The 16,777-nt window shown below is 37.5% G+C and overlaps 2 protein-coding genes across 2 annotated transcripts in view; both read right to left on the minus strand.

The window, feature by feature from the left end:
• Positions 1-16,777, minus strand: part of LOC121264375 (putative receptor-like protein kinase At4g00960) — a 46,258-nt gene that overhangs the window by 10,802 nt on the left and 18,679 nt on the right. The gene's annotated exons all lie outside the window — the stretch shown is intronic.
• Positions 3,406-12,654, minus strand: LOC121264690 (putative receptor-like protein kinase At4g00960). Its single transcript, XM_041167979.1, has 9 exons — positions 12,378-12,654; positions 12,178-12,270; positions 10,777-10,905; positions 10,334-10,455; positions 10,008-10,218; positions 9,663-9,759; positions 9,319-9,469; positions 9,188-9,209; positions 3,406-3,880 (listed from the first exon to the last, which is right to left on the minus strand). The coding sequence occupies exons 1-9, from the start codon at positions 12,652-12,654 to the stop codon at positions 3,591-3,593; spliced, it is 1,392 nt and encodes a 463-aa protein (XP_041023913.1). The 3' UTR covers positions 3,406-3,590.

The following is a 16,777-nucleotide window of genomic DNA, read 5'->3' on the forward strand; positions in this document are numbered from 1 at the left end:
AATATCTCCAAGGGTATTCCCATTAATGGGAGTATAAACATCTCATCAGGAATGTAACACCCCATTCCCCAATAAAGTAAATTTTAAAAAATCTCTGGAAACAAGTGTGCTACTAAACTTGACTTAAAAACTTTTTTGACTAACGAAGCGCCAGTTATGAAAGATCCCATAAATAAATAAATAACTTTCATCTTATTTAAATACTAAAATCTAAAAGAGAGTCTGAGGAAGCACTTATTGAAAATCACTGAAGTCTCATGTGCTAATCAAAATAAATTATTAAACTAAAATCATAAAACTAATCATAGCATAATCTGTCTAGGCCTCTGCCTTACCTCCCAGGGTCAAGTTCTGTCCTGCAGTCTCATCTTCAAAAAGATCATCACCTGAGGTGGTTAAAAACATAAAAGCAAACAAAAATCAGTCGAATACTCAATAAGCAACACATCATACAGTAAATATAATAAACATAGGATTTTCTGGAAAAATATGCATACTCATAAATACATACGTAAATAGCATGAATATGAACTTATCTTTCACTTATCATAGGCCTATACATACTGTTGACCCTCGTGAGTTAGGGATAGAGAATCTAAGTAGATTCTGATTCCGCCCGTGACCACGGTTTGTGAAATCCATACATAAGAAATACATACTGGGTGCACTACCAGCATGTACGATCTGGCAATGCAATATGCCTATAAGATAGGTACCGTCTTCAAATCATAACATAGGCCGTTACATATCATATCATTCATATTTCATCATAATCTTTTTTTGATAAGTAATATATTTCATCATAATCATACTTGCATACTTGTCATATCATATATTTCAAAAGAAATCACATTCCTTCATAACATGTCGTGATACATGACTCACATAAATTTATAACATTTCATAAATATTTTAATGCATAATACTCACGAAAAATGATGATTTTTCATAAATAATTTTATACATAACTTTCACATAAAATCATGCATGACTTTCCATAACTATTTTAATGCATAAATTATCACATAAGATCATGAATTTTCATAAACCTTCACATAAAATCACGACTTTCATAAATACTTTAATGCAAAAATTCTCATAGAAAATCATGATTTAGGTACGTAAAAAAAGGCTTCCAATGAAGGTATACATGCATAACATTTTTATAAAAGGAAACATGTCGTTTACCGCACAACGTGTAAGGGTATGACCATGCTACTTACCTCATAGCGCTAATCTACTGTTTTCTACACGTAATCGGTCGCCTATAAAAATAAACAAGTAATTTGCATAAATTTCTAAAATCTAAACTACTAAAATAATCTATATTTCCTAAACCTAAATTCTTCCTAACACTAAAATATTCTCACCCGTTAGTCTTAGATAGGTATGGGCATTTTTGTAATTTAAGCCACACACTTAATATTTCATGCTACAAGGTTTATGCATTCTATAGGAAAGGGAAGCTTACTCGAGAGACAGTGTGGGGCTTTGGCCGTGATCTTCTGGTGGGGACGAGTAGTGACTGAAAGTGGGGGGCGTGGTGGGCTTCACGGTGGCTCAAGACTGGGTAATAGAAGCTGGCAATAACGGAAGCTCACAGAGTCTTCACGGTGGTTCACAATTGGCACTGGGGGCGTGGCTTCCTCATTCTAATTCCTTCTGCCAAAGGGAAACAGGGGCTGCGGTGGTTTCGTCGATGGCTCAAGAGGTGTAGTCTCAGTAAGGTGGTGTTTGAGCGTGGGGAGGTTGTAGTCGTGGAGGAAGAGGACACGGCTGGCTTCATTGCTGCTTCGTTCTCGGGTGGTAAAACAGGGTTTGCCATATGGGGTCTGTCGTTTACAGTGGACTACGGCAGATCTAGGTGGTTCATCGTGGTGTTGCGGCTGAGGGAGGAGACATGGAGGAGCTTCCTGCAGCACGGGCTGGCTGGATGTAAAAGAGCATGCAGAGGCTATTTTCCGGTGGCTGTCCATGACTACTGCAGCGTGGAGGAGAGAGCTTTAATGTGAAGGCTAACGAGTGGAGCACTGGTCGTGCATGGAGGCTATTTGCCGTGAGAAGGGACGAAGCTACAGTGTTACGGCTTGGAGGAAGAGGCTCACGGTGGAGGACTTGGGGCTTGGACATCCGTTGGTTTGAGGACATGTGGTGACAGCCACTGGGCGGAGGCCGTGAGATGTGAGGGAGGAAGGGATGTGGGTGTTATGAATGTGTAGGAGGCGATGTGATAGTCTGGGAATGTGAGGGCTGGCTGCAGCAACCAATCCTTAGGCAAGTTTCTTTTGTGCGTAATAGTGTTTGGAGTCTAACACTCACGAGCTTGGAGTTTAAAAAATAATGGAGCCTTAACTCTAGGTTCAAATAAATATAACTTATCCGATAAACTCTTTTATGGGCTTTAACTCATTTATTGAGCCTAATAGAATTATCTATAATTTATCCCTAATAATATAGGATCGAGTCAATCCAAGGCCATTCCCACTCCATGTAATCCCCATATTTTCTGCTAATAACTTCACGCATTTCAATTTGCTTATTATAAAAGTAAACCTTCCGTCTCTGCCTTTCTTGGGCAAAAGCAAACATCTTATACACACACATGGTAGATTACAGACAAATGGTAGTGTATATGTAGAGATAAATGGTAGCGCTTTTATTTCTCACCTTTATGATCAGTCATCAATTATAGATAAATGGTAGTGTATATGTAAAAAAAAAAAACCAACACTTTGTTCATGAACTGAATTAGACATTTTGGTAGCTTGAGCTCCAGCATTATGAAGTTGTAGTTAACCTTTTTTTAAATGAAACTTTCGGCTGTTCAACTCCAGAATTTCAGAGATTTTTTTAAATAATGAATTTAAATTGCGATCAGTAATTAGGGACAGGAGAAAAATGATGAGAATATAAGAAGGAAGAAAATAAAATGTATAAAACAAGGAAACCAATCATTTCATTTCAACAAAAAAAAATAATTTGTACAAGTTCAAGATCTACAAGCTACATTCAAAGCCGTAGACTTTTTAAAAGCAGTGATATCCACTACAAAAAATTTACTTTTATGTAGTAGTAGGTCTTATTTTTTCTGAAGAGTACTCAATTTTCAAAAAGCTTGCATAGAACTAAGCATCATGGCTCGTGGTCAAGAAAAAATTATTTAAAACCTGGATGCGTTGCACATGGCCGTAAAGACTAACGGCAGTAGTTCTCCTCTCATTTGGGGCTTCCGAAATATATATCTTATATTATCCTATACACATATTAATGCTCGATTTGCAGTCTCACCATCAAATTATAAATTTGTTCGATCGATAGGTACTTAATTCGTTTTTTTCCCAAATCACAAAAGTACTGACAAAAACAATTGACATGATGTTGTAACTTGAATAGGTATGCATGTGATTTTGACTTGGTAATTCTTTGTATATTGGTTGGATTTAGGTTCTTGGTGCAAGCACATCAGATGAATCATAGCTATTGAATCAAGAGTCGGAGAAGACTACAACCTTAAAGCATCAAATGAATCATATATAATAGCAAGTGAAATTTGCACAAAACACGTACACCGTGGCCACACCCACAAAACACTACCTAGGATCTAACTCCGTAATCGAAACCTCGTACTGACTCACTGGCCTGCAATCAGTGTCCAGTTTCATTGATGTGGCTAATGGAACCCCATTTTGCATAGAACTTGCGGGCTGTGTGGGCAAAGGGAGAGCAATGGAATTGCTATTAAGCAAGAGAACAACTGTAGCCATGTCTAGTCTGTCGGCAATATTTGCTTGAACACACAACAATCCAATGTGAATACATCGTATGATTTCGCTCAGTGGAGCACTCCTCAATGTGAGATCTATGAGATTCGCAGCTGTCCCTCTCAAACTTCATCAAAAGGATCAGATGAGTTACTTGAGGATGCACTGACTCTACCTACAGCCACACCACAGAGAGGACTTCCCACGTAATGTCAGAATACTCTCTTGTTGACAGCTTAGCAAAAGTTTGTTAGAATATTCCCTTTGTAGCAGCTTCTAGAATTAGTTTGTTATTCTTTGTTTTATTATTTGATTCATTGTATATATATAGCTATCGTTGTAAACATTCAGATGAATTAATTCAATGAGAATTCCTTCTCTCCATCTTTGCTCTTTCTTGATATTTTCTTTCTTTGTTTGCAACTCCTCAAAATTCAACATGGTATCGAGAGCCCAAGTTGTCTGAAAAATCATTTTGCTATTGTTTCATTCTTCACTTCTTTTAATCTTTCATATCTACATTTCTCTGTCTCAATGGCTGAAAAAGTTCAACCCAAAAAACCCAAATATGATTCTCCTTCAGAAGATCCTAATAGTCATTTCTTCATACACCATAGTGACGATGCTCACACTGTGATAGTTACTCCACCTTTAATAGGTTCAAATTATCTTACATGGAATAGGTCTTTCACACTGGCCATTTTCATTAAAAATAAACTAGGGTTTCTAGATGGCTCTTTTCCCACACCAAATATTTCTGACCCTCTCTATATTCCCTGGTTGCAATGCAACAATCTTCTTCTCACCTGGATATTCAACTTCATTTCAAAGGAGATTGGTTCAAATGTTATGTTCATGAGTTCAGCCAAGGATGTCTGGGAGAAACTCAAAGATCGTTTTTCACAACCTGACAACGTAAGGATCTATCATCTTCAGCAGCAGTTGAGTTCTATTGTGCAAGGAAGCTTCTCTGTAAGTGAATACTTTACCCAACTCAGTGTTGTATGGGAAGAGTTGAATAGCTACAGACCTTTGCCTCATTGTTTATGTGGAAAATGTACCTGTAATGCTTTGAATAACATTGGCAAAACACAGCAATTAGATAATGTTTTCAAATTCCTGATGGGGTTAAATGATACATATGATAATGTAAGGGGGCAGATCATACTCATGAGCCTCATGCCTTCCCTTGACAAAACCTTCTCCTTGGTTTTGCAAGAGGAAAGGCAAAGACAAATACGTACTGTAACACTACATTCACCTGAGCCATCAGCTCTTGCTGTTTTTCACAACACCAAGAGGAAAGAAAAACCCGATCTAACATGTTATCATTGTGGTAAGGTTGGACACACTAAGGAGAAGTGTTTTAGATTGGTTGGTTTTCTACCAAATTTCAAATTTACTAAATCTAAAACTGGGTATTCTAGTGGTTTTTCTGGTGCTAGTCACTCTGCAAATCAGGTACAATCTCTAAACCAGGAGGAAAATTTGGAAAGTTTATCACAGTTGCCTCTTAATCAAGCTCAGATTCAGCAACTGGTTGCTCTGATTAATGCTCAGACATCTCAGTTGAACGTACATGAGCCAAAGATCCATCAACCTTCTAGTCAAGCCTCATCAATTTTGCCTAACCCCACCCAATCAACTGATGTTGTGACCAAATTCTCACCAAGTTCTAATATGGCAGGTAAAAGTGTCTGCCTCTCTAGTGCTTTTATTGTTCCTGATTCATTAATGCATCGTAATCTCATCTCCACACAAGATGCACAAAAGGCACCTTGGATTCTAGACACTGGTGCTACAGACCATATGGTCTGTTCCACCTCTCTCTTTTCTTCTATAATCTGTTCTACTCAAGCTTTTGTGCAGCTTCCTAATAAGACACAAGTTCAAGTCACTCATATTGGAACTGTCAAACTCTCAGAATCATTAACTCTTACCAATGTTCTATGTGTGCCATCATTCAGCTTTAATCTGATTTATATGAATAAACTCACAGTTAATCCTCTTCTCTGCCTTTTGTTCTTGAATAAATTATGTGTTATACAGGACCTTTATTCATGGACGACGATTGGTCTAGCTAAGGTCCACAATGGACTCTACTACCTCCTTCTCAACTCACTTCATGGCACTGCAGTCAAAGAGTCCCTTCCATTCAATCATCCTTTCAAGCCTTCAATCAACAGTCAAGCTTTCAATGCAAATGGACAGCAGGAGTTTGACCTATGGCATTTTAGATTAGGACATTTATCCAATCAGAGAATGAATTTAATTCACTCTCAAGTACCTAATGTAAAGTGTAGAGAGCAAACTCAATGTACTATTTGCCATTAGGCTAAGCAAAAGAGAAAATCATTTCAATTGAGTACATCTCTTTCTCATTCTCCCTTCCAATTAATTTACTGTGATATTTGGGGGCCTTATTCCCAAGTATCCAATCAAGGACACCATTATTTTTTAACAATTGTTGATGATTACAGTCGAGTGACTTGGGTTTTTCTTATGAAATTTAAAACTGAAGTAAGATCTCTCTTACAATCATTTGTTCACATGGTAGAGGTTCAATTTGGTGCTAAAATTAAACAAATTTGATCAGATAATGGTCTTGAATTCAATATGACAGATTTCTATAATCTTCATGGAATCTTACATCAAAAGTCTTGTGTTTATACTCCACAACAGAATGAAGTTGTTGAAAAGAAACATTAACACCTTCTTTCTGTTGCAAGAGCCAAACTTTTTCAATCCTCCCTTCCCTTGAAGTTTTGGGGTGATGCAGTCCTCACTGCAGCATATTTAATTAACAGGATTCCTTCACCTAATTTAAATAATAAGTCACCATATGAGAAACTTTTCTCTTCCACACCATCTTATGATCATTTAAAAGTATTTGGTTGCCTATGTTTCGTCTCTACTCACAAACACAATCGATGCAAATTGGACCCTCTTGCTCGAAAGTGCATTTTCATAGGGTATCCAACTGGTGTTAAGGGATACAAGGTTTATGATATTGAGAGTCAGTCATGTTCTGTTTCTAGGGATGTGATCTTCTATGAGTCTACATTTACTTTTCAAAAATCTGACCTTAACACATCCACCTCTAATGATCAAATCATACCTCCAATTTTACCTATCACAAAACAATCTTCTTTCTTCACAAATAATCTTACCACTCCTTCAACATCTCAATCTGATTCCTCCTCTCATATTCCCATTTCAAATTCACCTGTTAGTTCCTCTCTCCCTCACATTAATCCTCCTCAATCAGATTCTTTTTCTGATAATCAGCATTCTGAAACAACTCCACCTGATCCTTTCTCAAATCCTTCACAAAATACAAATCAGTCCATCATTCCTCTTAGGAGATCTGATCGTGTTAGAAAACCTCCTTCATATCTACATGATTATCACTGTCAAGTAGTTACTACCAACCCCACTCAAGTATCATCTTTATCTTCCACTAATCATCCACTTCACAAACACTTGTCCTACTCACATCTTTCTCCATCACAGAAAACTTTTGCACTCTCACTTTCCCTCTTGCATGAACCAAAAACCTACAAAGAAGTTGTGATCAGCATTGGCAAACAGCAATGCAGTCTGAATTAAAAGCTTTAGAGGAATATGGAACATGGACAGTCACTAATTTACCTCCTGGAAAAACCTCAGTTGGGTGCAGATATGTTTTTAAGATCAAGCTTAATTCAAATGGGTCTATAGAAAGATATAAGGCCAGGTTGGTGGCCAAGGGCTACACTCAAATTGAGGGATTCGATTATCAAGAAACATTTAGTCCCATAGTTAAGCTTACCACTATTAGAATTTTTCTGGCCTTAGTTGCCATCCATAATTGGAATTTAAGCCAAATGGATGTGCATAATGCATTCCTCAATGGAGATCTTGATGAGGAAATATATATGGACCTACCTCCAGGTTATCAAATCGAGGGGGAGAATCATGATGAAAATGAGAGGTTAGTTTGTAGGCTGCACAAGTCATTATATGGCCTTAAGCAGGCCTCTCGACAATGGAATTCAAAATTCTCTTTTTTCTTACTTTCTATTGGATTCCAACAATCTAAATCAGATTATTCTTTATATTCAAGGTCAGATGAGAATGGTTTTGTTGCTCTATTAGTGTATGTAGATGACATACTTATTGGTAGTTCAAATTTGTCAACTATCAATGCTGTCAAGGCACATTTGAACTCACAATTCAGGATCAAAGATCTGGGGCAGGTGAAATATTTTTTGGGTTTGGAAATTGCGAGATCAAGGTTTGGAATACATATATGTCAAAGGAAATATACTCTTGAAATCCTTGAGGATTCTGGTTTCTTGGGATGCAAACCTGTCCACACTCCCATTGAAACTAATCACAAGCTTAGTCACACTTCTACAAATTTGTTAATGGATGCTACTGCCTACAGAAGGTTGATTGGGCAACTGATCTATTTAACAATCTCAAGACTAGACATTACTTATGCTGTCCATATACTTAGCCAGTTTATTGACAAACCAGCAGAGGTACATTTGCAAGCTGCTCACAGGGTTTTGAGATACTTGAAGGGTTCTATAGGACAAGGTATTTTCTTCTCTACTTTGTCAACTTTGCATTTGAAGGCCTTTAGTGACTTGGATTGGGCAGCTTGCCCAAAGACAAGAAGATCAGTTACTGGTTATTGCATATTCATTGGGGACTCTATGATTAGTTGGAAGTCTAAAGAGCAAGCAACAATTTCTAGATCCTCTGCTGAAGCAGAGTATAGGGCATTAGCCCACACAAGTTGTGAAATTATTTGGATCATTTCTTTACTAAAAGATTTCCAGATTGATCATTCTAAAGCTGCAACATTGTACTGTGATAGATAATCTACTCTACACCTCACAAAGAACCCAGTTTTTCATGAAAGGACTAAACACATAGAGCTAGATTGTCATTTTATTCGGGAAAGGGTTACATCAAGAACCATCATGCCAGTTCATCTGCCTTCCAAGTTTCAGTTGGCTGACATATTCACCAAGGCTTTACCTGCTGCTACCTTACATTTCTTGCTGTCCAAGATGGGCATCCTCAACATCTATGCCCATCTTGTGAGGGAGTCTCAAACTTCATCAAAAGGATCAGAGGAGTTACTTGAGGATGTATTGACTCTACCTACAACCACACCACAGAGAGGACTTCCCACGTAATGTCAAAATACTCTCTTGTTGACAGCTTAGCAAAAGTTTGTTAGAATATTCCCTTTGTAGAAGCTTCTAGAATTAGTTTGTTATTCTTTGTTTTATTATTTGAGTCATGGTATATATATAGCTATCGTTGTAAACATTCAGATGAATTAATTCAATGAGAATTCCTCCTCTCCATCTTTGCTCTTTCTTGATATTTTCTTTCTTTGTCTGCAACTCCTCAAAATTCAACAGTCCCCTCTCTCCAGTTTTTCCAAGCCTGAAGATATACATTAATTCACGCATACATGTCAAAGAAAATAGTGTAGAATATTGTTGGTTTTCATTTTAACAACGAACTGGGGTCAAATAATTATGTATACACTCACATAGCTTAGAAGGCACTCTATGTTCTCCCCTTCACGGAAAGAAGTAATTTTTTGACCACTTACGAGCTCCAGCATCAGCACACCAAAACTAAAGACATCTGACTTGACCGAGAATCGCCCAAGCATTGCATATTCCGGTGCCATATATCCACTGCATATCAATATTAATAAACTCAACTTCAATTTGAAGGCAGTAGAGCTTTGATTATTATTTTCAATTGATTTGATTTCCATCTCTTCATATGCCTTTCTTGATGCAAATAACCAACATAAATCAATCATATAGAAAATGCAAAATTGTAGTCATTAGCTCTAACCCTATTTGGATATGTTTATATACTTACTAGGTCCCCACAATTCTGTTTGTACTGCCTTCAGTCTGATCCAATACACACATCCTTGCCATGCCGAAATCTGAAATCTTAGGATTCATTTCTATATCTAATAGAACGTTAGCAGCTTTGAGATCACGATGAATAATCCGAAGTTGAGAATCCTCATGAAGGTATAAAAGCCCTCGAGCAATGCCTTTTATAATTTTATATCTCCCAATCTAGATTTGCACTCTTCCTGGGATCTGCATATGCATGGAATCGTACTTACTCAGTAAAATATTTAAAATATATGATCTTTTAAGGAAATGAATGAAAATATCTTCATCCCAATGTAAACATAGAATGCAATGGTACCAAATATGTAGCGATCAAGGCTGCTGTTAGGTACGAACTCATACACAAGAAGTCGTTCATTCCCTTCCAAGCAAAATCCAAGGAGCCTTACTAGATTTCGGTGTTGGAGCTTGGCCACTAATACAACCTCATTCGTGAATTCCAAATTTCCTTGTCCTGAGGTTCTCGAAAGTCTTTTTACTGCTTTCTCTTGTCCATTGGGAAGCTTACCCTGAATATGTGAGAGAATAAGGCATAAATAAAAGAATTCGAATCAATTTTCAGGAACTAAATACAATGGTTTGACATATTTTGACAATAGATGCTTGGTAATACTGTTTTCATACCTCATAAACGGGCCCAAATCCACCTTTTCCAACCTTATTTGCATCAGAAAATTCGCATGTGGCAGCTCTAATAACGTCGAAATCGAATTGCAAGGATTCCTCGTTTCCCATTTCATCCATGGCTTCAGAAAAGAAACGGCCGCCAGGTTGATACATACTCGAATGATTTATTAATTTGCTCAATATGAAAGCATACAAGAAGCTGGTATGGCATCTAATTTGATAATTTTTGGGTTCGTATCTCTAGTAACTTATAACAGAGAGTGGAACCATTTATAAGAAAAAACCTTTTACTTTTCCTAAAGCCCAGTGTTACCCAAGTGCAAAAACAAAGTCATGAATTTTCTGAACTGTTATATAATATACAAAAATAGCCTTCAAAATCTCAAAAATAACGAGGAATACAAGATCATGTCAAGAGCTATATATCATGTTGTACTTACTTTCAAAATGATCCTTGCGCTTCCTCACTCTTAAAAATGCATAAATAATACTGATGACCAGTATGATACCAACAAGAGTGGGCACAACGACGATGACAATTCGAGTTGTAGTACTGTTTCTCTTAGTTCCTGCGAAAACCAAAAGCACGTTGTTTTTGAAAGGCAAGCCAAATACAAAACTTGAAACAGTCAAATTTGTCTCACAAATGATCACAACTTATCACGTACAACATAATAGAGAAATAACTCCAAAACAGTAACGATTGTCATTGTCGATGATTTACTTTCCTTCCATGCAAACGCCGGTGGAAGGGATATTTGGGACCGACAATTTTAACTAATTGATAAAGTCAAGAAGAGACTTAGACTCTAAAGAGGGAGATAACTGAGACTCCTAATAGAAGATATATTCAGACTTTTAATAGGAGATGGACTTAGACTCCTAAAATGAAAAGGTATCACAAGTCAGCTTGGACTCTATCACTCTAAGGAAATAACCTCTATATAAGGAGCAGCTTCCCCACAAATTGAGAGCTCTCTGGAGGCTCTCTCCATGCATTCTCCACCAACTCTCTTGAAACTAAATTCTTCCATTGTATTGAGCGATATGTGAAGTCACGAGACATTGTAAAATCATCACCTGTTATAGTGGATTTTGCCCCAACAACTCGTGGACGTAGACTTTTATGCCGAACTACGTAAATTCATGTATCCCTTTTTATTTTATTTTTATTTGCTTATTTATTACATATTTCACGGATGAACACGAAGAGCACAGTATCGAAGCCCGAATCACCAACTTGGGTTCAGGATGACTCTTTCTTCCTTTCCAGTCTGTTATGCATTTTTGGCATTACTAGTTGGCGCTGTCTATGGGATTAACTTTTTCTCCATACCAGAATTGGGAGAAGGATATTCTCCGACTCACGGGATCATCTGCAAAAGTTTAGATTCATTGGTTCGTGAGATCGTCTCCCAAAAAATAAACAAATATATATTTATTATACGCTGCTAGCCACGCCCTTGTATGATGTGAATTCTACACTCACAAGACCGTCATCGAAAAAAACAGATAACATCTCTTCAACTTTGTTATTTTTCTTTTTGTTTACAAACTAACTCTGCAGCGAATAAAAAAAGTATATTATACGTGGAGGAAGAACGCAAGAAACAGAAATAGAAACGGATGCATTACACACATGCACCATGTACTGCGTACGTAGGAAGGGGTACACAGCGTGCACCCACTTCCTCCACCATGCGGAAACCGCAGCCATTGGTGATCCACTAATGATACAGAGATGGCAGAGATGCAGCGACAATGAAGGCTTTCGCCTGAAACTCACTGGATCGAAGTATTGTGCATGTCGTGCACAGTGTGGGCAGAGAGCAACAAGCTACCGGAGGCCCACACACTGGTGTCCGTGAGCTTGCAGGGCGACCACCTCCCACCAACCGCATACGAAGCACAACTGTGATCTTCTTGCCGTTTCCCTGATATAGAAAACCGAGAGATGAAGAAGTTGCTCCTCACTCAACGGAAGCTCCTGGCCAACGGTTCTCGCCACTGCTGCTCGCCAATTACACACCACACAAAGTACCTCTCGCCTTTTCTGTAGCTGTCACAGTGTTCCTCGCTGCTCTCTCTTCGCCCAGCGTCACGGTGTTCCTCGCCACCAAGCATGTTTTTGTACGAACTCCCATGGTGACCGTGAGCAAAAGAGGTGAACATGAGTCGTCATCTAACTCGTCGTGGTCTTTTGTCACTGTGAACGTTTGCTCGCCACGAAGTTGCTGCCAGTCATATGTTCCCTCGCCGCAGTGAGTTTCCTCATGAATAGTACTAGCCGCCATAACTTCACTGAAGCTCCTCGCCATCAGTTCTCGCCACTACAAGTTGCGGACAGTTATGTGTTGCTCGCCACAGTGGGTCTACTCGCCACAAGGACTTCAGTCCATGCATGGTTTGCTCGATGAGAGGTGATGCTTGCGAGTTACGCATTACAGAAAGTGCCCCTCGCCATACATAGTATTTTCCACGCCATTCACATGAATTTTACTCAGCGATAGTCCAAAAAGAGAGAGAGAGAGAGAGAGAGAGAGAGAAAGTCGAGCTAGTTGACTTAAAATTGAACTTATCAAAGACGAAGAATTTTCATTGTTACAAAAACGCTCAAGGATAAGCAATTTTTCCATGCAAAAATTATTCAGCAGCAAATGATCTCAATCAGGACAAATTACTCTGGTTCGTCTCTTTCAAACTTGCTATTTTATTTTTACTAACAAATTCAATTTTTGGAAGACTTTCCCCACAAAATTCCTCTAGGTTCCACAAAGAGTTAGTGTCTATACGTCTCGGGAATATACTTCGTTGGAAAACACATGCATGGCGTGAAACACCGACTGCTTTTCCTCTCAAGCATTGTTCACCATCTTAAACCGTTGTCATCAAAGCAAACAATTCGTTATCACGGGTATCCCATATCCTCATTGTTGCCAAAGCATGGTGGCCAACGGGTATCGCCCATATGTCACTAGCTTTTACCACTCAAGCAAGATGGACTAGGTTTTCAAACTTCACACTTGTGATTTGAATTATTTAACCTAACATGTTTGTTTTTGTTGGTACGATCGATCTCTAGCTCCCGCCATATATTGCAGTCATGCTTTGCCTCCCACCTCGCCAGGGTTACGTGATCGAGACACACTCCCACTACACCCATCGCTAGAGTTAAACAGTCGAGGGATCTCCCGTTAACACCTTCTCGCCTAAAGGTGATGTAGTCGAGAGATCTCCCACTACCCTCAAATTTAAAGGTAAAATAGTCGAGGGATCTCTTATTAACACATTCTCGCCAAAAGGTGACATGGTCGAGGGATCTCCCACTAGCGTCAAATTTAAAGTAAAACAGTCAAGGGATCTCCCGTTAAGACTTTCTCGCCAAAAGGTGACGTAGTCGAGAGATCTCCCACTAGCCTCAAATTTAAAGGTAAAACGGTAAAGGATTCTCCTGTTAAAACCTTCTCACCAAAAGGTGACGTAGTCGAGGGATCTCCCATTAACAGCTTCTCGCCAAAAGGTGACGTGGTCGAGGAATCTTCCACTACCCTAAAATTTAAAGGTAAAATGATCGAGAGATCTCCTTTTAACAGCTTCTCGCCAAAAGGTGACGTGGTCGAGAGATCTCCCATTACCCTCAAGTTTAAAGGTAAAACGGTCGAGGGATTTCTTATTAACAGCTTCTCGCCAAAAAGTGACGCGGTCGAGAGATCTCCCACTAGCCTCAAATTTAAAGGTAAAACGGTCAAAAGATCTCCCGTTAACACCTTCTCGCCAAAGGTGACGTGATCGAGGCACTCTCTCGCTACACTTGTCACCAGAGTTACGTGGTCGAGAGCATCTCCCGCTATACTCACATTGCTAGTGTTACGCGGTCGAGGCATTCTCCTGCTACACCCACATCCGAGTGTCTCCACTTGCTACAACCACCGCCAGCAGGTTACCTTTGAAAACCAGCCTCCAAGCTCTATAACCGCCTCATGCGGGTGTCCTTCAGGAACGACTTGACGGGCTCAACAGCTGCCTAAGATGGATATAGGGGGTCGACGGACACCCTAACCACTTAAGTGCGGGTTACTACGAACAAAATCTTACATAAACATCAAAATGGAAAAAACACTAACAAAAAATGCAGAATGGGGCAAAATCCACTGGGGCCACTGAAAATCCAAAAACGATCATCGAGCATAGAAATATACGCACTTTACTAACAATAAACATTCACATACAATCACTACACAAACGTTCTTACAAACAAACTTCGTAAGCGCCCATCCTTGAAAGCTCTTACTACAAATTTTACAATTTCTTTTTAAGGACCACTCATGGAGATCCCTATTGCATTACAGTGAAAAGCTATGAACCAGCTATCAGAATCTCTTTTTCTGTAGGTTACCTCCACCACGATAGACTTGAAGATTCTCAAAACCTTCTAAGGTTTCACAAGGGCTTGGGGACACCCACACACTAACTAGTATGGATTCAGTTAAATACACCCATATTATTATACTAGTAGTGGTAAACGTGTAAAGCACGTTTGCCACATCTGCCAAATTGAAGAAAAAAAAAAGTGTGACTTCAAATATTAAAATAGTCTAATGCATAAGAGTGAAATTACTATTTATTTATGTTTATTATTTATTATGAAATTTAAATTATATTAAAAATTCAAATTAATTAGATAGTTTTTTTCTCTTAAAAATGTTCAGTAAAACAGTTTTTTTCTCTTAAAAATGTTCAGTAAAACTTCATCATTTATTTAATGATGAAAAATTAGTATTTTATAAATTGAAGTTGATTTTAAGTGTATGATATAATATTATTCTCTTAAAAATGTTCAGTAAAACTTTATCTTTTATTTAATGATGAAAAATTAGTATTTTATAAATTAAATTTGATAGTTTATGTATGATATGCTATTTATTTAGTTAATTAAGGATATTATCATACTTAAATTATGTTAAAACTCTAATTATTTATATGGTTTTGATTTCTTAAAAATATTGAATAAAATTTCATCATTTATTTAATGATGAAAGATTAGTATTTTATAAATTAAATTTGATAGTTTATGTATAATATGCTATTTATATTTTAATTTTAAATTAATTAAAATCAGTGTTTAAATTTCTATTGTTAGATCAAATTTAAGGACTTAAAATGGACGGTTGAGATTTAAATCCCAACACTTTCCTTTTTTCGCTCAGTTTCCTTTTCTCCCTCTCTCTCCTTCCGTTTCAGAGCCCCGTCTTCGCACTCTCTCACCCGATCTCTTCCCTCAAGCAGCTCAACCTCACCGTGCCTCACCGGCCACGTTATCGACTTTCCCTCACACCGGCGACCAAAGCCCACCGTCAATGCCCTTTGGCAGCTCCTCCCTTAGCCGCACGAGAGCAACCTGAAATGATCTTCGTTGTTCCTCTCTCTTTGGCCTGCAAATCAAAAGAACCAATATGATTAGGTTTTACGGAGAATAGGAAGGATGGACTTGCGCTGTACGTTAAAGATACCAATCTGGAAATTTGTATGTTGAATATTTAACATAAAGCCTGCGGGCAATTAGAAATTTAGATGTTGAAAAATCCAAGTCTCTAGTCAGACACGTTCATTGGTCATTACCCTTCCAACTAATAATGTATCTAATGATATATTAATGGTATTAGCCATCAACTTTTAATCTTAATTTTGGGTTTAAATCAAAATAATTTAAAGGATGATATTAGTATAATATTTTATATAATGGAACGAAAATAAGAAAAAAATACGTTATAAAGTATTACTATAATAATATTAGGAGAACTCCTATTCCTATCTACAACCACGTGCCGGAAAGGACAAGCACTTTAATGCGTTGAACTACAATTTTTCAGCAAAGTTGGAGATCAATGGTACCCCGACATCTCCGTTTACTTCTAATTACCACGTGGTACATTCAGAATTCATTGAATGTAGCAGGGTGTAAATCGGTTAGGTGCACCGAACATTTTTAGGAATCGGACCCGACCGCCTGATAGTTATTGGTCTCGCTCAATTATTTTTTAAATTTTTTTTAATTATATTAATAAAAAAGTTAATTTAAAATATTAAATTAAAATTAAGTGAATTATTAATGTAAATTATGTAACTAATTCAATAAAAAATTATTTTATATAGTCAATGATAATAAATTGAATAAAAATTATATTAAATTATATAATTACTGTATAATTAGTTAATTGGCATTATACATTAGTTAATTGATAAAATATTAATTTGTTAATGGTATATTTAAAATTTTATATTTTTAATGGAGATAGATTATATGAAAATTACATAATTAATTATACGATTATTATATAGATAATATATATAAAATATATATTTTTTAAATTCGATCGGTCAGGTTTGGTCCGGGTTGGGCAAATCTTGGATCGGGACCAAACCGAAAATTTTCGGTCCTCT

The sequence above is a fragment of the Juglans microcarpa x Juglans regia genome, chromosome 5D (assembly GCF_004785595.1).
Source record: "Juglans microcarpa x Juglans regia isolate MS1-56 chromosome 5D, Jm3101_v1.0, whole genome shotgun sequence".
In the NCBI taxonomy this organism is placed as follows: domain Eukaryota; kingdom Viridiplantae; phylum Streptophyta; class Magnoliopsida; order Fagales; family Juglandaceae; genus Juglans; species Juglans microcarpa x Juglans regia.

Excerpts from the sequence above, each read along its gene's own strand:
- LOC121264690 (XM_041167979.1), bottom strand. The coding sequence starts at position 12,654 with ATGGCGAGGAGCTTCAGTGAAGTTATGGCGGCTAGTACTATTCATGAG. Across the intron at positions 10,906-12,177 it reads CACCAGTGTGTGGGCCTCCG|GAACTAAGAGAAACAGTACT; the intron begins GTAGCTTGTTGC and ends TGGTTTTCGCAG. Across the intron at positions 9,470-9,662 it reads AACAGAATTGTGGGGACCTA|TGGATATATGGCACCGGAAT; the intron begins GTAAGTATATAA and ends ATTGATATGCAG.